At 49.3% G+C, this 21,353-nt stretch overlaps 1 protein-coding gene and 1 long non-coding RNA gene across 4 annotated transcripts in view; one reads left to right on the top strand and one right to left on the bottom strand.

The window, feature by feature from the left end:
* MITD1 (microtubule interacting and trafficking domain containing 1) overlaps positions 1 to 8,193 on the bottom strand; it is a 32,109-nt gene extending 23,916 nt beyond the window's left edge. For 2 of the 3 annotated variants that reach the window (XM_073590536.1, XM_073590534.1), the window contains exons 1-2: positions 7,985 to 8,193; positions 3,125 to 3,226 (exon numbers count right to left, since the gene is read on the bottom strand). In XM_073590536.1, the coding sequence (XP_073446637.1) occupies positions 3,125 to 3,226; positions 7,985 to 8,123 (241 nt within the window). In that variant the 5' untranslated portion in view covers positions 8,124 to 8,193. Of the gene's footprint in view, positions 1 to 3,124; positions 3,227 to 7,543; positions 7,945 to 7,984 lie in introns of those variants that run through there. The other variant, XM_073590537.1, reaches the window with a different exon arrangement.
* Positions 1 to 21,353, top strand: part of LOC141101442 (uncharacterized) — a 161,318-nt gene that overhangs the window by 34,525 nt on the left and 105,440 nt on the right. The window lies entirely within an intron of this gene.

A 21,353-nucleotide genomic window follows, 5' to 3' on the forward strand; every position in this document is an offset into this window, starting at 1 on the left:
CTGCTACTTCCGGATTGTGGGCACATAGGCTTAGGCCTCTTTCACACTTCAGTTGTTTGACGTCAGTCAAAATCCGCCAAAGTGTGAAAAAACAGATCAGTTTCCGCTATGTTACAAACAGATGCACCAGATCCGTTTTGTGGACGGAGCCGCCAGTGCTTGAAATTTAAAGAAACAGAACTGTGGAAAAAGGAGAGAGAGAGAGAGAGAGAGAGAGAGAGAGAGAGAGAGAGGGAGAGACAGAGAGGGAGAAAATGCATGAAAGGAAAAATCTTCTGGGCATGCGCAGTTTAAAATAGCGCTAAAATTCTAATGGATCCGACAAAAAACAGATGCAATGGACGACCATTAGTCATAATCCGCCGCTAATGCTAGTCAATGGGAAAAAAACGGATCAGCCATTTTTTTGGCGGATCCGCTTTTTTTTATAAAAATGGCGGATTTTGACTGACGTCAAACAACTGATGTGTGAAAGAGGCCTTAGTCCTGCTCAACTGAGGGGTGGATACAACTATCAGGTTCAGACAATCCTGGCTAAATAAATCTACAACAGCATTAATACAGTAGTATGCTACAATCAGGCTGAAAGCAGGACTGGCTAGGAAAAATTGGTGCAGTTTTGGTACACAGGAATACATATAATTGTTTTAAACACAACAGAAACCCATTCACAATGTGGGGGGGGGGGGGTAGAGGGGTAATTAGGCCATGCTGATTCTCAAGTCCACACTGTGACTTTTAGGTTTATGAATTACTGTATTTTTTTGCAGCAGATTTCACCATTTTCGGTATGGATGAAGAGCTGCACACTGTGTCTGTACGTACTCTGAGGGTTTTGAAGCCTCTGAATGTAAATGAGAATCAGCAAGATTCACCCCCCCAAAACTATTTATATGTGCATGCAGCCAGAGGCGCAACTATAATACAGTAGGTGCAGGGGTTGCAATAGCACCCATACCTTGGATTTCAAGATACACCACTACATGTAGCTTTTGCAAAGACAAGTCCAGCCCTACTTTTCACTAGCCAGTCCAATCCTCAATTACCAAGAAATTGCCATTTGAATCAATATACAAATGAGCCTGAAGGGCTTTGGGCATGACTAGGCAATTCCCACGCCTCTGTCACTCCAGCTCTATTCCCCACCCTGTGTCACCTTCACCTGCTGGACTGACAGCTACTTTTCTTCAAGTCGCACCGCAAAGAAGCGATCAGTCAAGCAGGAGAAGACTGATAGGTGGAGAATAGAGCTGGGGAGAACAGAAGCTTGGGAAGTGCTATGTCACAACCAAAGCACTTCAGATTGATTTACGGATTCAAACAGCAATTTCTCGATAGCAAATCAACTGACTGGCTATTGAAAGGAATGGTTGGATTTGCCTTTGCTGTAGCTCAATGCGCATATAGACAGTGTGGGAGTGTGATATCCTGCTGACAGTTTCCATTAATTCACAGGCAGCAGACCAGTACTTTGAAAACAGTGTAAGTGAAATGCGAAGTATACCAGAAAATAATAATCCACAATATCCACAAAACTGGAATATCCCTTTAAAGGGAATCTGTCACCCCATTTTTCGAGTATCAGCTGCCGGCACAGCCATCAGGGGCTTATCTACAACATTCTGTAATGTTGTAGATAATTCCCCGATGTAACCTGAAAGATAAGAAAAAAGTTATATTATACTCACCGGGGGGCGGTCTAGTCTTGGTCCGATGGGTGTTGTGGTGCGGCGCCTCCCATCTTCTAACGGTGACGTCCTTTTCTTTGCTGCGTCGTGGCTCCTGCACAGGCGTTCTGCTCTGCAGTGTTGAGGGCAGAACAAAATACTGCAGTGCACAGGCGCCGGACTTCGCCTGACTCCTGCGCAATGCAGTACTCTGCTCTGCCCTCAACAGGGCAGAGCAGTGCACCTGCGCCTGGGCCACGACGGGAAGCAAAGAAGAGGACGTCACCATTAGAAGATGGGAGATGCTGGGGGTGGACCAAAAGCGGACCCGGACCGCCCCTGGGTGAGTATATTCTAACTCCTTTTTCTTCTCTTTCAGGTTACATCTGGGGCTTATCTACAGCATTACAGAATGCTGTAGATAAGCCCCTGATGGCGGTGCCGGCAGCTGATACTCGAAAAATGCGGTGACAGATTCCCTTTAAAAGAGCTTGCCCCTTCAGGACAACTGTTCATATTACCTAAAATACAAAAAGGAGGTCATAAAAAGGAGGTGTCACGGATTCGACTGGTGAGTGACCCGGGACCAGGGGCATCTTTCCTGGCCTTAACACTAGGGGGTGCCCTAGCTTGCTCTGTTCCCCGGGATACTTCAGATGGCGAAGACGCCGAGGCCTTTGCCTTATCTCCGAGATTCGCCCTACGTCTGTCCCCTTTCCCCATGCAGAGAAAAGGGGGCGCAACTATGAACCACAGTACTCCAACCAGACAGACAGGGTAACAAAGGCAAGGGTAAACTGAAAACTTCACACACACCAAAATATACACTCACATATAACAGGTATTCACCAGGGTGTGCAGGGAGTGGGAAGAAAGCAAAACAGGGAAGGATAAGGGATTACCAAGGGTACAAACCAAACAACAGTCGCTTATAACTCCTCCAGCTCTCCTCATACCAACTTCTCCCACTCCTATATCTTTGCAGCAATTGCTAACTAGACAAGGACTTGATAATCGAGTCTAGATTTTATAGGGAAAATGAATGGCTAACCGAGCACAGCTGAATGCAGGAATTTCCAACATGGCCGATTAACCCCTGTTCTGCTGGAAGAAACAAACAGGTTTAATACACTGGAGAAGTGTTACTTCTCAGCGGCGGAGTAGGAGCCACAAGACGCTGCGGTCTTTTGGCTCGTCTCTGTCGTGGTAACCCCGTGACAAGAGGTTTCCCCACTAGGGACCCCTTCCATCAGCCGGAACTGAAAGACGATGACAGCGACCACTGTTCTATGGCAAATTCAATCAATTCAATCGCACTACAGGGAAAGTTGTTTGCCGAACTTTGCGGATTGCTGCAGTGGTCCTCAGATTAATGAGGTCATTAGTAAAGTAACAGTCCATTTAACAGATAAATCAAATACATAAAAAGCTAAATACTTTGGAAATTGAGCCTTTACCTTCCTTTTCTTTGACAACATGATGTTTAATTTGCTCAGCTCTGTCCATGTAGCTTCTCAGCTTCTGACGGTAATGGGTTTTCTTCGCTTCATCCTTCGTACCTGTAATGGGACATATTGGCGTTTTTGGCATATTTCAAATAAAAAAAGGCGACTAACCAAAGTAAATGTGAAAAATTCAAGTTGTCATTTCCTGCCACTTTCATGAATGCATAAAACCAGCAGATACCAAGTGCTGCTCTGTCCGCTCTATGGAATCCGTTGAGGGACACAGCACAGACTCCAGGAGGATATGGCAAGATTATGGTATTAGAGAGGTTTGGGCCTCTGAGATGTCATATATGCATTCCTACCAGTGCATCGGGGTAGAAGTGTCTTCCTTTGTGGACTAAACCATACAGGCACCACATTTAAAGGTGCCCATTTACCAACAGCTTTCAGCCAAATGCTTAAGCCTCGTGCCTACGCATGGACACTTGGTTTTGCAGTGGGTGCATGCATTTTCAATTGGAAGAGGGGAATAAGCCACTGATAGAAACCTCTGATAGTAGCTTGTCTGCAGAGAGAACAAATGGATTGGGCATTGAAATTCAACATGATGTTAATAAAAAGCTGAGAGCTATTCAGAGATATTAGATGTTCTACCCCATCAAAATCGGCAAGTTTGAACTGCCATGTGAAAAAACGCTCTAACCTGCTGATATAAGGTCACTAGCGTTCTGAAGCTGCAATGCCACCGCACTGAAAGCCCGGCTACTGGGAGGAAATGAATTCCTGGCAGCCCCGGGTTTCAGTCATGGGGTGTGGCCTCAGTAACCGCTCAGCACATAGCGATCGGTGGCTGTAACCCCGTACCCGCACTGAGTGATAGCATCTCTGCATTGATGCACTGCTGGGCCGAATATCAGCCAGTGCCGGGGCACTGTTTCAGCCGCTGATCACTATATACTGAGGCCACGAATCTATGACTGAAAGGCTGAGGCTGCAGGGAAGAATAAGGCCGGAGTCACACTGGCGAGGAATACGGGAGAGTGAGAGGCGCAAAAAGCACGCATTACACACGGACCAATGATTTTCTATGGGGTCACTCGCACCAGCCGTATATTTCTCCTCCGTATCCTACGCTCCGTGCCACTCGCAGCATGCTGCGATTGTCAGCGTACTACGCCCGTAGTACGCCAATGCAAGTCTATGGGTGCGCAAAAAATACGGATTACACACGGACCACACATGTGACTTGCGAGAAATACGCACCAGGTGTCTTTTAGAAACCCTGTCATAGGGCTCCATTATATGTCCATTTTGCAAGCCTGCGAGAAAATCTCACCATACGGATGCCATACGGATTACATACGGATGCTGACATGCGCAAAATACGCGACCACATCTTGATTACGGATGACATACGGAGCACTATTTAGGGGTCTGTCATCCGTATTACGCATGTAAAATATGGAGCGTATTTTGCGCAGGTTAGTGTGACTCCAGCCTAAAGCTCATTTCCTCCCAGCAGCCAAGATTTTCAGATTACACAGCAAAAACCTAGTGACAGATTCCCTTAAAGCATCTGTCACAGCTTCTATACAAGTGCTTCTCACAAAATTAGAATATCATCAAAAAGTGAATTTATTTCAGTTCTTCAATACAAAAAGTGAAACTCATATAGAGTCATTTCAAACAGTGATCTATTTCAAGTGTTTATTCCTGTTAATGTTGATGATTATGGCTTACAGCCAATGAAAACCCAAAAGTCATTATCTCAGTAAATTAGAATACTTTATAACACCAGCTTCAAAAATAATTTTAAAATCTGAAATGTTGGCCTACTGAAATGTATTGTATAGTCGGGGCTCCTTTGGCATCAATTACTGCATCAATGCATGGAGGCGATCAATTACTGCATCATGGCATGGAGGCGATCAGCCTGTGACACTGCTGAGGTGTTATGGAAGCCCCGGTTGCTTTGATAGCAGCCTTCATATCATTTGCAATGTTGGGTCTGGTGTCTCATCTTCCTCTTGACAGTACCCAATAGATTCTCTATGGGGTTAAGGTGAAGCGAGTTTGCTGGCCAATCAAGCACAGTGATACTGTTGTTTTAAACCAGGTATTGGTGCTTTTGGCAGTGTGGACAGGTGCCAAGTCCTGCTGGAGAATGAAATTTCCATCTCCAAAAAGCTTGTCGGCAGAGGGAAGCATGAAGTGATCTAAAATTTCCTGGTAGACGGCTGCGCTGACTTTGGACTTGATAAAACACAGTGGACCTACACCAGCAGATGATATGGCTCCCCAAACCATCACTGATTGTGGAAACTTCACACCAGACCTCAAGCAGCTTGGATTGTGTGCCTCTCCACTCTTCCTCCAGACTCTGGGACCTTGATTTACAAATGAAATGCAAAATTTACTTTCATCTGAAAACAACACCTTGAACCACTTAGCAACAGTCCATTTCTTTTTCTCCTTGGCCCAGGTGAGTCGCTTCTGCATTGTCTATTGGTCAGGAGTGGCTTGACACAAGGAATGCGACACATGTAGCCCATGTCCTGGATACATCTGTGTGTGGGGGCTCTTGAAGCAATGCGTCCAGAAGCTGTCCACTCCTTGTAAATCTCCCCCAAATTTTGGAATGGACTTTTCTTAACCCTTTCAAGGCTGCGGTTATCCCTGTTGCTTGTGCACCTTTTTCTACCACACTTTTTCCTTCCACTCAATTTTCCATTAATATGCTTGGATAAAGGACTCTGAACAGCCAGCTTCTTTAGCAATGACCTTTTGTGGCTTACCCTCCCTTGTGAAGTGTGTCAATGACTGCCTTCTGGACATCTGTCAAGTCAGCAGTCTTCCCCATGATTGAGGAGCCTACTGAAACAGACTAAGGGACCTTTTTAAATGCTTAGGAAGCCTTTGCAGGTAGTATTTGATTTAGTGAGGTAATGACTTTTGGGTTTTCATTGGCTGTAAGCCATAATCATTAAGAGAAATAAACACTTGAAATAGACCACTCTGTTTGTAATGACTCTTTATATGAGTTTCACTTTTTGTGTTGAAGAACTGAAGTAAATTAACTTTTTGATGATATTCTTATTTTGTGAGAAGCACTTGTATAAGCACACATTGCAAACTTTTCCTGGCTTTTAGGACCACAAACTGTTGCCCATGTAGCAAGTAGGAGAGTAGCACTCACCGTCCTTAAAATTCACTTTACTTCGGCAATTTTAAAACATCCAGGTCAGGAGAGTAAATGGGGAAGCAGAAAACTGGACGATGATCGCTTCATGCTTAAAGGGAATCTGTCACCTATTTTTTGGTATATAAGCTGCGGCCACCACCATCAGGGGCTTATCTACAGCATTCGGTAGTGCTGTAGATAAGCCCCCGATGTAACCTGAAAGAGAAGAAAAACGAGTTATATTATACTCACCCAGGGGCGGTCCGGGTCTGATGGGTGTCGCGGTCCGATGCCTCCCATCTTCTAACGATGATGTCCTCATCTTTGCTTCCCATCGCAGCTCTGGTGCACTGCTCTGCCCTGTTGAGGGCAGACCAGAGTACTGCAGTGCGCAGGCGCCGGACCTCTCTGACCTTTCCCGGCGCCTGCGCACTGCAGTACTCTGCCCTCAACAGGGCAGAGCAGTGCACCAGAGCTGCGATGGGAAGCAAAGTTGAGGACATCATCGTTAGAAAATGGGAGGCGCCGGACCGGACCGCGACACCCATCGGACCTGGACCACCCCTGGGTGAGTATAATATAACTCGCTTTTCTTCTCTTTCAGGTTACATCGGGGATTATCTACAGCATTACAGAAGGCTGTAGATAAGCCCCTGATGGCGGTGACCGCAGCTTACAGTCAAAAAAATAGGTGACAGATTCCCTTTAAAAAGGTCCTCGAGGACCTGTTGAAGCACGTGAGCGCGAAACGATCGTCCAGTTTTCTGCTCCACCATTTACTCTCCTGACCTGGATGTTTTAAAATTGCTGAAATAAAGTGAATTTTAAGGACGGTGAGTGCCACTGTCTTTCTACATGGACTGCAGTAATGTTTTTACTATAAGTGAGCACCCAGGAGTCTGATTTGGGCAGCCATACAGTGGATTGGATATGCACAATTAGTCCAGCACCTGTTGCAGTGCTGCGGATCATTTTGCTTGGTTTGTTAATATTTACGGCTCACTTTTAAATATAGAAGAGCATACGGCCTTTATAACATATGGCGTGGCACGGATGTAGAACTGAATCTATCTATATGTATATATATGAGTGAGAGGTGGTTTCTTTTTAACCTTTAATGTTCAAGAATAAAGAACACAGCAGACAGCGGTCTTATTTCCGGGGGACACCAGTATATGAGCATTCCCCCTTATCCATGCGGATCACATACGTGGGTCGCCTTCTCCTAGTCTGTAACTGAAACTTACCAAAACACATTAGAAAGAAATCCAAATTCAATTCCTCATTATATAAAAAACAAAACAAAGTATACTATCCTCAGCGACGTGTCATTAGTTTACCCCAGAAATAACTATGGCCATGGGTGACACTTTCCTTGAGAAAGCACCAAGACACAGTGGGTTTGGAGCAGTCGGTCCGGCTGTAGACCTGTCCTGTGTCCCAGCTGGGAGGGAAATAGATTTGTTTTACATTTTTTTGCACTTTACAGACTTGGATAATATTGGGGGGATAGATTGAGAACACATGCTGCCCCCTGTGTGCTGGGGGGGACGGTGCCCTGTGGAGAGACCCTGCTACTCCGAGTGCGGCCTATGCAGCGGAGGAGGCAGAATGTCACACTCCTCGGTGCCGGCAGCCAGCCCCCTGCTCTGCCCTGTGCTCGTCATCACGTGGTCCCACCTACTGACCCTTGAGAACCTGCAGGAGCAGCTCTATGCCTTCCTGATAGCAGACCAGACTCTCCGTGTAGCGCCCTCTTCCGTCCAGCTCCACCGCCCTCCTGAGCACGGCGCCGGCGGAGTTCTCCACACCGGCCAGGGCTGACATGATACGGAGGACACTGCCCACCGTTCACGATCTATCGCAGCCCGAGTTTCACTAGCTACACTTCCGCGTTCCACCGACCGGAAACACGTACGTCAGCCGCCTACTGCCGGGGGTTGTAGCTGGAATGTATGGGCGCCTTCCTCCAGGTCCTGTCAGCAGCCCATACAGCCCAGTAGTGAATGCAGACTGTATGGGCTCCTTCCAGGTATATATTTCAGTCAGAAGAATGTGTGGGAACCCTGGTAGATGTGTATTAGTATTAGTAAGGACCTGACAATGTGTAAGCTTCACTAATAAAGTTATTATATTTATATACATTAGTTATATTTTATATTAGTCAAGAAATCAGACTGGGCTCCTATCAGGTCCCGACTGCAGCCCATAAAGTGTATCTTGTAACTTCGGATTTTGGCGCGCACGGCGCACCGTCAAAAGTGCGCAGCGCAGGTCAAAGCGCAACTAGCGCACGGCCTGCGCACGATCGGCGCACCCTATGCTAAAGATAGGGTGCGCCGATCGCAGGCGCCGCTGTCCGCTAGGAGGCGGCGCTACAAGGAAGGGGCGGGCACGCCGGGCAGAGAGCCGGATCGGGGGCGGAGCTACCCCCGGCCGTGCGCGCGTTGAAAATGCGCTAGTGTGAAACCGGCCTTATTAGTCACTACTTATTACATCACCGTGCTCGGGATGCTGATTACTCGGCAAGTATTTTTTTAATGTTCGAGTGGGAGCTCGAGTCCCCGTCCCACATTTTTGGCGCTTTTCAGACGGCCAGAAACTGTAATGCCGTCGCCATCTTGGTTGTGGCATTACAGTGATTGGCTGGCCGCATAACAGCATCAGGTCTATAAATGACCCGTGACGCTATGCTCGTCACACTAGCCCAGAAACAGGCAAAGTAGGGAGAGGTGCTGGTGAAGGAGGTAAAGAATTGTAGCTGCATATTAGGCAGGGATTCAAACACATAAACATTTCTACCGAAGTCCTTCTTAGGGCTAATTATAATCAATAGTAATACTACTGTTAGTACCGGTACAGTTAGGCCGGTTTCACACGTCATTGTCTCCTGTACATGTGACAGTTTTCTCACGTACCGGAGACACTGACACATGTAGACATGGGTCTATGCACATGTCAGCGTGTTTTCACAGACTGTGTGTCCGTGTGCAAAACACGCAGACATGTCCGTTTTCACACGGGCCACAAAACGTGCCGCTCACATGCTCACGGAGAGCAGTGTACACTGTCCTTCGTGTGCACGGATGGCCACCGTGGAGAAGCGCTAATGTAAGCGCTCTTCCCCGGCAGCAGGTGATGAAGACAGCTGCCATTCTCCCCTACTCTGCCGTCGGGAATTCCCGGCACAGACCTCAGCAAGTCCGCGCCCGGCTCTGCCCCATGGCTGCGGGACTCCATGACTCACAGAAGCGATGGAAGAGCCCGGCTCAGAGCTCCTGCAGCTGTAGCCCTCCTGGTATCCTCCGCTGTGTGCTCCCCTCTCACCTGGTGCCAGACACCAGCCCTGTCCTTCAGCCCCAGGCACCCACACTCACCCGCGGACTCCCCGGTGCCCGCTTCCCTCAGACGGCCGCTGGCAGGGCGGGGTAGAATGACAGCTGGCTTCAGCACCTGCCGCCAGGGAACAGCGCTTACAGTAGCGTTCTTCCCCAGAGGCTGTCTGTGTGGTACTGATGCGGCACACGTGTGCCGCACATAGTACACACACGGACACTGATATCTCCGGTACCGGTTTTTCCGGTACCGGAAATATCTGGACGTGTGAAACCGGCCTTAGGGAGAGATTGTGTCGAAGCATCGTGTAGGACAGGATAGGGGTGTCCTTTATGCTGCTGCCAGCACTCACCCGTCCTCCCCTCGCGCTTTTTCCGCCTCCTCCTCTCTCCCGTCCTCCTGGCGCCGACGGGCCATGAGCACTCGCTCTAGGGCGCGGGCGCGCGCCCTGAGGGTTCCTTAACCCTGCAGCGCCCGCCCAGAGCTGTGAGGCCACCAATGAGGGCTGTGCACAAGCTATATCAGGCGTCTCCAAGATGGTGGAGACGCCTGATTATCGTGTGTCTTGCCTGCGGTGCTCTGGCCGGGTTGCAGGAGCCTTCCTGTAACCTTCCTCCTATTCCTGCCTTGTTCCCGTCTGGTACTCTGTATCTCCGTCCTGTACCTCAGTGCCCAGTTCTGTGGTTCATATCCCCGTCCTGTACTCCAGTGCCCCGTCCTGTACTCGGTGTCCTGTCCCGTACTCTGTTTCTCCGTCCTGAACCCCAGTGCCCAGTTCTGTGGTTCATATCCCCGTCCTGTACTCCAGTGCCCCGTCCTGTACTCGGTGTCCTGTCCCGTACTCTGTTTCTCCGTCCTGAACCCCAGTGCCCAGTTCTGTGCTCCGTATCTCCGTCCTGTACTCCAGTGCTCTGTCCTGTACTCAGTGTCTTCACTCGGTACTCCAGTGCCCAGTCCTGTACTCCGTATCTCTGTCCAGTACTCCAGCACCCAGTCCTGTACTCCGTGTCTCCGTTCTATACCTTGACCTGCACTTCCTACCCCGTTCTGCATTCTATCCTCAGTCCTGTACCTTTCACTCATCCGTACCTCCTGTGAGCCGTCCCTCTTGGTACCGGCTGTCGCGGTTCTGACCTCTGCGGTCCTGCCCCTAACGATCCCTGTATAGGGGTCGGTTATCACCTGGCGTGCTCGGCCCAGGGGCTCCAGATCCGCGACCCAGAGGGTCCACTCTTGGACGTTGTCCGCTCCTGAACGTCACAGTATAATCAGGCCATGGACCCCGCTAGTGCCTCGGCGGCCACACAAAAAGAGTTGCTCTTTTTACGTGAGAACCAGACTAGAATAATGTCCTTCATGAAATCCATGGATACTCGTCTCTCCGCCTTACAAACTGCTGACCCAGGGAACGCCCCGTTGCTAGTTGGGCTCCAGCAGGAGATCGCGCAGCAGCGTGACGCCCAGTCCCATATTCTGAGCTATATGGCATCCGTGGATGATCGCCTTCTGTCCCTGCAGTCTGCTGCAGCCGCTTCAGCTCAACCACGGGATCCAGTATCTCACCCACCACCCCACTTGGGAAAACCTCCCAGATTCAGCGGAGACCCCAAGTTGTGTCGGGGGTTCTTGAATCAGTGTCGGTTGCACTTTGAGCTCCTGCCTCAGCAATACCCCTCTGATCGAGCCAAAGTGGCATTTATTGTGTCCCATCTTGAAGGGGAGGCCTTGGCTTGGGTCAATCCCTTATGGGAGAGAGATGACCCCGTGGTGTCTAACATACAGAACTTTCTCGACACCTTCCGCAAGGTATTTGATGAGCCTGGACGCGTGGCTTCCACCACCGAGGCTCTTTTCAATCTCCGTCAGGGTCCTATCACCGTAGGACAGTATGCCATTCGCTTCCACACGCTGTCCTCGGAGCTGGGGTGGAACAATGAGGCTTTGGTTGGGGCCTTTTGGAGGGGACTCTCAGGCAAAATAAAAGATGAGCTTGCCGGGCGAGATACTCCTACCACCCTGGAGGATCTCATATCCCTAGCCACCCGTATTGACTTACGGTTTCAAGAACGCTCTCGGGAGTCAGTTAGGGAGAGGAGACCCTTTAGGCTATACCAAGCGCCTATTCCCCGCTCTCCGGCCTCTCCTAGTAGCTCCGTCCCGGAGCCCATGCAGGTGGACCGTGTAAAGTTGACCGAGCAGCAATGCCGGGAGAGAAGGACGCAAGGGTTGTACCTTTACTGCGGCGGGGCCAATCATTTTGTGCGTACTTGCCCAGTGAAGCCAGGAAACGCTTCCACCTAGGCCAGGTAGGAGAGGCCTCCCTAGGTGATACCGATTCCTCTCTGCCCCTTACCATTTCTGTTCTAATTGTTGCAGGTCGGGAGCGTAGATCTGTGGAGGCGTATGTGGACTCGGGTGCGGCAGGTATTTTCATCCGGCTTAGGGAAGTGGACCAGTTCAGTATTCCGGTGGTGACTCTGGAAAATCCTCGCACTATCGCCTCCGTGGATGGCAAACCGCTACCAGAACCCGTCACCATGGCCACTGTCGAAGTGGAACTACAAGTTGGAGCTCTTCACCGGGAAAAGATCGCTTTTTATGTCCTGCCTAATCTGTCCCATGCCGTGCTTCTCGGCCTATCATGGTTACGTTCTCATGAGCCTGTTCTGGACTGGCGTTCCGGGGAGATTCTACGCTGGGGACACTCCTGTCAGGAGAATTGTTTACTATCGGTACCTCGTCCTGGACCTCGGCATGCTCCTCTCGATCTCCCGGGGCTTCCCTCGGCTTACCACTCTTACGCCGATGTCTTCAGTAAGAAGGAGGCAGAGACCCTACCGCCGCACCGATCCTTTGATTGCCCAATTGAGCTGATTTCAGGAGCTAATCCCCCCAGGGGGAGAACTTATCCATTATCTCAGACTACATTCGGGAGAACTTGGCTCGAGGGTTCATTCAGAAGTCATCATCCCCTGCCGGAGCAGGGTTCTTTTTTGTCCGGAAGAAAGACGGATCCCTTCGACCATGCATTGATTACCGAGGTCTTAACAGCATTACGGTCAAAAATAGGTAGCCTCTTCCACTGATCCCTGAGCTCTTTGACCGTCTGAGAGGAGCCCGGGTCTTCACCAAGTTGGATCTGCGAGGAGCCTATAACTTGATCCGAATCCGTGCCGGGGACGAGTGGAAGACGGCGTTCAATACTCGGGACGGCCATTACGAGTATTTGGTTATGCCTTTCGGTCTCTGCAATGCCGCGGTGGTTTTCCAGGAGTTCGTTAACGAAATCTTCCGGGACCTACTATACTCCTGTGTCGTCGTGTATCTTGACGACATCCTCATTTTCTCACCTGATTTATCCACCCACCGGAGGAGTGTTCGACTGGTTCTGCAACGCCTACGGGAGAACCAACTCTATGCTAAATTGGAGAAGTGCCGGTTCGAGCAAACCTCATTACCCTTCTTAGGGTACATTATTTCGGACTCCGGGGTGAAGATGGACCCTGAGAAACTATCGGCAGTACTCAAATGGCCACGTCCGGTCGGAGTAAAAGCTATCCAACGGTTCTTGGGTTTTGCAAATTATTACAGGCAGTTCATTCCCCACTTTTCTTCTGTGACCAAGCCCATCTCTGCCCTGACCCGAAAAGGGTCCAAAGCAAATGCCTGGCCACCAGAGGCCGAAGAGGCCTTCCTTGCCTTGAAGCGATCCTTTGCCTCCGCCCCGATTTTACATCGGCCGACAGCTAATAGGCCCTTCACCTTGGAAATGGATGCATCCTCCGTTGGAGCCGGGGCGGTCCTCTCTCAGCGGTCGTCTTCTGGTCACTTGGTGCCTTGCGGTTTCTTTTCTAAATCCTTTTCCCCCGCAGAATGCAACTATTCTATTGGAGATCGGGAATTACTGGCCATTAAGATGGCATTGGAAGAATGGCGATATCTTCTGGAAGGGGCAGTCCATCCATTGACAATCTTCACAGACCACAAGAATTTGGCGTACCTTCAGTCCGCACAAAGACTCAACTCCAGGCAAGCCAGGTGGTCGCTGTATTTTTCCCGCTTTGACTTTGAACTCCGTTTTCGGTCTGGGGATAGGAATACCAAGGCGGACGCCCTATCCAGGTCCTTACAATCACCAGAGTCTGAGGAGGCTCCTTCATATATCATTGAGCCTGCCAAAGTGATCACCGTGGCACCCGTGACGCTCTTCCACGCTCCACCAGGCAAGACCTTCGTTCCATTGCGTAAGAGGTCGGAAATCCTAGACTGGGGGCACTCCTCCAAGATTGCGGGCCACGTTGGGGTCAAGAAAACTCTCTGCCTTCTCTCTCGCTACTACTGGTGGCCTTCTCTTCATCAGGATGTGACAGATTTCGTAGCCTCCTTCACGACTTGTGCCCAGAACAAAGTACCAAGAGGTCTGCCATCCGGCCTGCTTCATCCTCTGCCTCCTCCTGACGCCCCCTGGCAACAGATTGGTATGGACTTCATTACCGATTTACCTCGCTCTTCTGGATGTACCACTATCTTGGTGGTGGTCGACCGCTTCTCCAAGATGGCCCATTTTATCCCGTTGGCTGGTTTACCCACGGCATCCGAGTTAGCCAAGGTCTTTATCCACCAGATCTTCAGGCTGCATGGACTCCCTCGACGTATTGTCTCCGATCGAGGGGTCCAATTTACCTCCCGGTTCTGGAGGGCACTCAGCAAGCTCATGGGGATATCTCTGGACTTCTCTCTTCCTATCATCCTCAGTCCAACGGGCAAGTGGAGCGGATCAATCAGGTACTAGCAACTTACCTGCGCCATTTTTCCAACGCCCATCAGGACAACTGGGTGTCCCTTCTGCCATGGGCAGAGTTCGCCCATAACAACCACCCCAACGAGTCTACCACCAAAACACCGTTCTTCGTAGTTTCTGGCCAGAACCCTGGTGTTCCGCTACCGCTCTCCTCGCCTTCTGGTGTTCCCGCTGCGGATGCCCTTTTTTCTGAGTTTTCTCAAGTCTGGAGGGAGACCAGAGAAGCACTGGAAAAATCCAGCATCCGGATTAAAAAACATGCAGACAAGAGACGCAGGGACCTTCCGCCATATCAACCTGGTGACAAAGTCTGGTTGTCAACTAAGCATATCCGCCTGAGGATGCCTTCTTACAAACTGGGTCCCCGGTACATTAGTCCATTCGAGGTTCTTGGATGCATTAACAACGTGTCTTACAAATTGAGGTTGCCGGCTTCACTCCGGGTTCCTAACGCCTTCCATGTCTCGCTCCTTAAACCTGTTGTTCTTAATCGGTATCGCCCGCTTCCACCTCCTGTTCCTCAACCTGTAGAGGCCGATGATATCTTTGAAGTAAAAGATATTTTGGCCATGAAAAGAGTTCGGGGGCGAACCTTCTTCCTTGTCGATTTTAAGGGTTTTGGTCCTGAGGAGAGGTCTTGGGAACCCAAAGAGAATGTTAATGCTCCTCTTCTTTTAAAGAAGTTTTTGTCCAACCTCAGGAGAGGGAGACGTAAAGGGGGGTACTGTCATGGCTGCGGCGGTTGTCGCTGCCGCTCCAGCAGTGGCGGGGCCCGCCGCTGCCAGCACTACCCGTCCTCCCCTCGCGCTGGTTCCGCCTCCTCCTCTCTCCCGTCCTCCTGGCTCCGACGGGCCATGTGCACTCGCTCTAGGGCGCGGGCGCGCGCCCTGAGGGTTCCTTAACCCTGCAGCGCCCGCCCAGAGCTGTGAGGCCACCAATGAGGGCTGTGCACAGGCTATATCAGGCGTCTCCAAGATGGTGGAGACGCCTGATTATCGTGTGCCTTGCCTGCGGTGCTCTGGCCGGGTTGCAGGAGCCTTCCTGTAACCTTCCTCCTATTCCTGCCTTGTTCCCGTCTGGTACTCTGTATCTCCGTCCTGTACCTCAGTGCCCAGTTCTGTGGTTCATATCCCCGTCCTGTACTCCAGTGCCCCGTCCTGTACTCGGTGTCCTGTCCCGTACTCTGTTTCTCCGTCCTGAACCCCAGTGCCCAGTTCTGTGGTTCATATCCCCGTCCTGTACTCCAGTGCCCCGTCCTGTACTCGGTGTCCTGTCCCGTACTCTGTTTCTCCGTCCTGAACCCCAGTGCCCAGTTCTGTGCTCCGTATCCCCGTCCTGTACTCCAGTGCTCTGTCCTGTACTCAGTGTCTTCACTCGGTACTCCAGTGCCCAGTCCTGTACTCCGTATCTCTGTCCAGTACTCCAGCACCCAGTCCTGTACTCCGTGTCTCCGTTCTATACCTTGACCTGCACTTCCTACCCCGTTCTGCATTCTATCCTCAGTCCTGTACCTTTCACTCATCCATACCTCCTGTGAGCCGTCCCTCTTGGTACCGGCTGTCACGGTTCTGACCTCTGCGGTCCTGCCCCTAACGATCCCTGTATAGGGGTCAGTTATCACCTGGCATGCTCGGCCCAGGGGCTCCAGATCCGCGACCCAGAGGGTCCACTCTTGGACGTTGTCCGCTCCTGAACGTCACACCCTTCTCAGGGCTAATAATATTGTTTTCGCTCTTAATCCTGCAAATTGTTCTGAACAGGGAAATATACAATATTTTTACTGCGGCAGATGTGCATCAAAGGCATACAGCCAGACTTGGTTGGATCTCAATAGCATCGCTATATTGCTCCTGCAGTGTAACCAGTCCATCTGAGGTGTGCAAATTTTCCTGCAATAGTAATACTGCAATTTTTTTCAGCAGTGAAATTTTATATGGCATTTTTCAGGCAAGGCACATGGCATGGGACTAGTAAGTGGATGTGATGCTGATGGTGAGCACAGAGGCCAAGGCCGTGGGCAAGGTGAAACTGTGCCTTCCGCGGGAGCACAACAAACACCCACATCATGTTGATCTAGCTACCTGTTCCATTTTGTAGGGGGGTGCAGAACACCATTCTTGAAGCCAGACCAGCGATGCCCAAATATTTGAGAAGGCAAAAGAACACGGCACTCCAGAGAAAAAGGAAGGTTGTTTGGTGCTCAAGTAAGGTTTCCAACCCATAAATATGTACAAAAAATACTTGGCACTCAAAAATGAAGAGCAGTATATTCTTTATTTAGCATCCAGACAAAAATAGACTCATATCGTATGAACGTTTTTGGTCCAAAAACGGACCTTCATCAGAAAGGTTTTTTTGGTTTCTTTTGGTAGAAAACTATAATTTACAGACAGAGAAAACAAGGGAACAAAACAAAAAAATTTGTCAGAAACTGCAATGGACATATGTTTCTATTACAATTGCATTGAAAAAAAAAGGTCAAAGGTCAGAAGAATAATCTATAGTGAAGGATGGTGACCGCAGAAATTCATTCCATCAGTGTAGAAGAAGCTCTCAGAATTGATCTGTATCATATTTGAAGGTGAAAACATTGTTAAGGAAGGCAGGTCTGAATACCGGGAAAAAAAACTTGGATCAAAGCCCAAGACTACAGTGAAAATTGAAATAAATATAATTATACATATAAAAGGATATCTATATGCTCCCGGAGTGTTCATCAGTGCGAGAGAGATGCCTATAGTGATATAAATGAATATCTGAAAGAGATATACCTGCAAAAGATACAGATAGGGTAATAGATATCCCTAGGTGGTAGCAAAGTCTATGCTGCTGAAAATAAGAGAAAATTCTGCAGATGAATGGTACACCGAAAACCAGAGGTTGAATCATTGGCATAAGTGTGTGGAGTAATGAATTATTGAGATGGATACCTGGTATTATATAGAGGCTGGAGCACGAGTCTATCTGGTAGGAGTTAGATTAATGTGACTAAATGAGAAAATAATGAGAGAAAATTCAAAAGAGTGTTCCATGGGGCTGGGTATTGCATAGAACATCTGATCAGCAGCCAAAGAGGCATAACAGCATCATCAGTATATACCTGGATAAAGCAGGGCTACAGGAATGGGTTAACAGCGCTAGGAGAGCAGGCTCTGCAAACAGATACAGCGCTGTGAAAGAATCATAGAATCGTAGAGTTGGAAGGGACCTCCTGGGCCATCTGGTCCAACCCCCTGCTCAAAGCAGGATTCGCTAAATCATCCCAGTCAGATGTCTGTCCAGCCTCTGTTAGAGGAGGAATGCTAGGCTACGTGCACACGCTGCGGAATGGGGTGCGGATTTGGCCGCGCGGATTTTGTAAAATCTGCAGGTAAATCCGCAGGTCAAAAGACCTGCGGTTTATCTGCGGATTATCCTGCGGTTTGGCCCTGCGGTTTCACCATCTCCACAACGGTGGAGATAGGAAACCGCTGCGGAATCCGCAGAAAGAATTGACATGTACTCCGGTTTCCTCCCACATTCCAAAGACATACTGATAGGGAATTTAGATTGTGAGCCCCATCGGGGACAGTGATGATAATGTGTGCAAACTGTAAAGCGCTGCGGAATATGTTAGCGCTATATAAAAATAAAGATTATTATTATTATTATTATTATTACATGTCAATTCTTTCTGCGGTTTCAAAACCGCGCGGAAAAATCCGCACCGTCTGCACTGCGGTTTTTTTATATCCATAGGGAATAATGGTACTGTACACCGCAGCAAAAACTGCTGCGGATCCGCAGCGGCCAAATCCGCTGCGGAACCGCAGCATGTGCACATACCCTTAGGCCTCTTTCACACATCAGTTTTTTGCCTTCAGGCGCGATCCGGCTTTTTTTGGAAAAAACGGATCCGGCAAAATGCAATGCCGGATCCGGTTTTTCCCCATTGACTTGCATTAGCGCCGGATCGTGCCGGATGGCATTGCGTTTCATCCGTTTTTTGCCGGATCCGGCAACTTGTCTCATTCCGGCGTCTTGAAAAAACGTCTACTGTAACGTTTTTTGTCTCCGGCGAAAAAGCCGGAAGCGCCGAATCCGGCGCTTCCAGCTTTTTGCTACAATGAAAGTCTATGGGCGCCGGAATGCGCCGGATCCAGAAAAAGACGGATCCAGCAACCGGATCCGGTTTTTTTTAAGTCTGCGCATGCTCAGATCCAATTGGCCAGCCGCCAGGAACAGAGACGGATCCAGCAAAAAAACGGATCCGTTTCTACAGTTCTCCAAAATTTATGCCGGATCCGTTTTTTCTAAAAAAAGCCGGATCATGCCTGACGGCAAAAAACTGATGTGTGAAAGTAGCCTAAGGCTGTGTTCACACACAGCGTTTTTTTAGCGGTTTTGACTATAAAACCGCTAAAAATAAGCTTCCCATTAATTTGTATGCATTTTGCACTTATTGTGCATATTGATGCGTTTTTTTCCGCGAAAAAAAAACGCATCGCGGTAAAAAACGCAGCATGCTCATTAATTTTGCGGATTTTTCCGCGTTTCTGGCTAGCTCAATGCGTTTTGAAAACGCGCCGGAAAAAAGCATCAAAACCGTGCAAAAAAAGCGCAAAAACCGCGACAAAAACGCATGGAAAACGCGAAGACAAAAAAGGAGCGGTTTCTGGGAAGGGAGTCAGGTTTTTGAGCAGAAATTTTCTGCTACGTGTGCACTTAGCCTTAAGGCCCCGTCTCACTAAGCAATATCGGTAGCGAGATCGCTGCTGAGTCACAACTTTTGTGATGTAACAGCGATGTCACCAGCGAGATCGCTGTGTGTGACAGCGATCAGCGAGCGGCCCCCCTGCCGGTATCGCTGATCGCTGCAAGAAATCTCTGGACATTTCTTTGGTCGCTGGTCTCCCGCTGGCCAGCACGCATCGCTGTGTGTGACAGCGGGAGACCAGCGATCAGGTGTAAAAAATAATAAAAAAAATAAAAAATATAGTTATTCTCACCTTCCGACGTCCCGTTCAGCCATCCTGCCTCTCTCCACGCTCCCGGTCCCAGTGATCCTTTGCACGAATGACCGCGAGACTTTGTTATCCCGCGAGACCGTGACATCTCGCGGTCATTCATGCAAAGGATCACTGGGACCGGAGCGTGGAGAGAGGCCGGAAGACTGCGCGGGACATCGGATGGTGAGAATAACTATATTTTTTATTTTGATTCTATTTTTTACAGGATGGCCAGCGATGCCGGGCGCTCGGCATCGCTGTGCTGATCGCTGGTGAAGCTGTCTGTGTGACAGCTCACCAGCGATCACATAGCGACTTACTAGCGATCCTGACACCTTGATATCGGTGTCGGGATCGCTGGTAAGTCGCTTAGTGAGACGGGGCCTTTAGTGTGGTATAGGAAGGGGGGAGGGGAGTCAGGCTAGCAGCCTCTGCTCCTAGATTACCTTAGTGCCCGCAGGAGGAATCCAGGGTGCCGCTGTGTAAAGGCTCATTCACACGTCAGTATTTGGTCAGTATTTTGCATCAGTGTTTGTATGCCAAAGCCAGGAATGGAACTTACCGAGAAAAAAATATAATTGAAAGACTGACTCCTGTTCTTAATTTGGAGACATTCCTGGTTTTCGCATACAAATACTGATGAAATACTGATCAAAAATACTGATGTGTGAAAGAGGCCTAAGGAGGACTCTGTGTGAGCCGTGCTTCTGGGTTAAATGCCCGGCTGAGGCTGCGTCATAAACACGTCATAGCAGTCACCTGACCTCGGGGAGCCCACTACGCATGCCCCTGAGCTAATGGAGCAGTATAGGAAGTGAAACCACAACTGAACACAGTCTTGTGTTAGGCTGTGTGCACACGCTGCGGATTTTGCTGCGGTTCCGCAGCGGTTTTGGCCGCTGCGGACCCGCAGCAGTTTTTGCTGCGGTGTACAGTACAATGATTCCCTATGGGAATCAAAAACCGCAGTGCAGACGGTGCGGAATTTTCCGCGCGGATTATCTGCGGTTTTCAATCCGCAGAAAGAATTGACATGTCAATTCTTTCTGCGGATTCTCCTGCGGTTTGCCATCTCCTCCATTGAGGAGATGAAAAACCGCAGGGCAAAACCGCAGAGCAATCCGCAGGTAAAACCGCAGGTCTTTTGACCTGCGGTTTCACCTGCGGATTGTACAAAATCCGCGCGGATGAATCCGCACCTTTTCCGCAGCGTGTGCACACAGCCTTAATGTTTATGCATGCAGGGATAGCAATTAACCCCATAATGGTATGGGAAGCCTGTGTCTGAAGAACTGGCCACAAACATAGGGAAAAACATATATACTGACAATCATCCAGGAAATATTGAGGCCAGAGTATGAAAGGGAATTTCATGAAAATAGGATGTCCTCAGAATAGCTGCAATGCAGTAGAGTGAACTGTCTAGCAGGGCATGCATGGGGCAAATGGAGATGGTCATATTATCAGATACGTGTCCAAAATAACTATACCTGTAATGATGTATGAGAATGAGCAAATGCACATACATGTATACAAACACACGTATATGTGTATATATTTGCATATGCATGAACACATATGCCAATAAGTGGTGAATGAAAAAAAATATTTTTTTTTTATGTACCGTATTTTTCGCTTTATAAGACGCACCACAAATTTTGAGGAGAAAAATAGGAAAAAACTTTTTTTAATAAAATGGTGGTGCCTCTTATAATCCAGGTGTCTTATTGCTTACCGGGGGTGGTGGCTGCGGTGAAGCAGGGTCCCAGGGTCGCTGCTGGAGGAGGCAGGAGTGGGGTGATACTGCAGGCCGCAGGAAGGGATGAGAGGGTGCTCCGATGTGCAGCGCGCTGCCAGGGGGGCTCGTGATGCTACCAGCGGGCTCATGCTGCTACCAGGGGGGCTGCTACCAGGGGCTTGTGCTGCTACCAG

The sequence above is a fragment of the Dendrobates tinctorius genome, unplaced genomic scaffold (genome assembly GCF_039654945.1).
Source record: "Dendrobates tinctorius isolate UK_male_01 unplaced genomic scaffold, ASM3965494v1 ptg000117l, whole genome shotgun sequence".
In the NCBI taxonomy this organism is placed as follows: domain Eukaryota; kingdom Metazoa; phylum Chordata; class Amphibia; order Anura; family Dendrobatidae; genus Dendrobates; species Dendrobates tinctorius.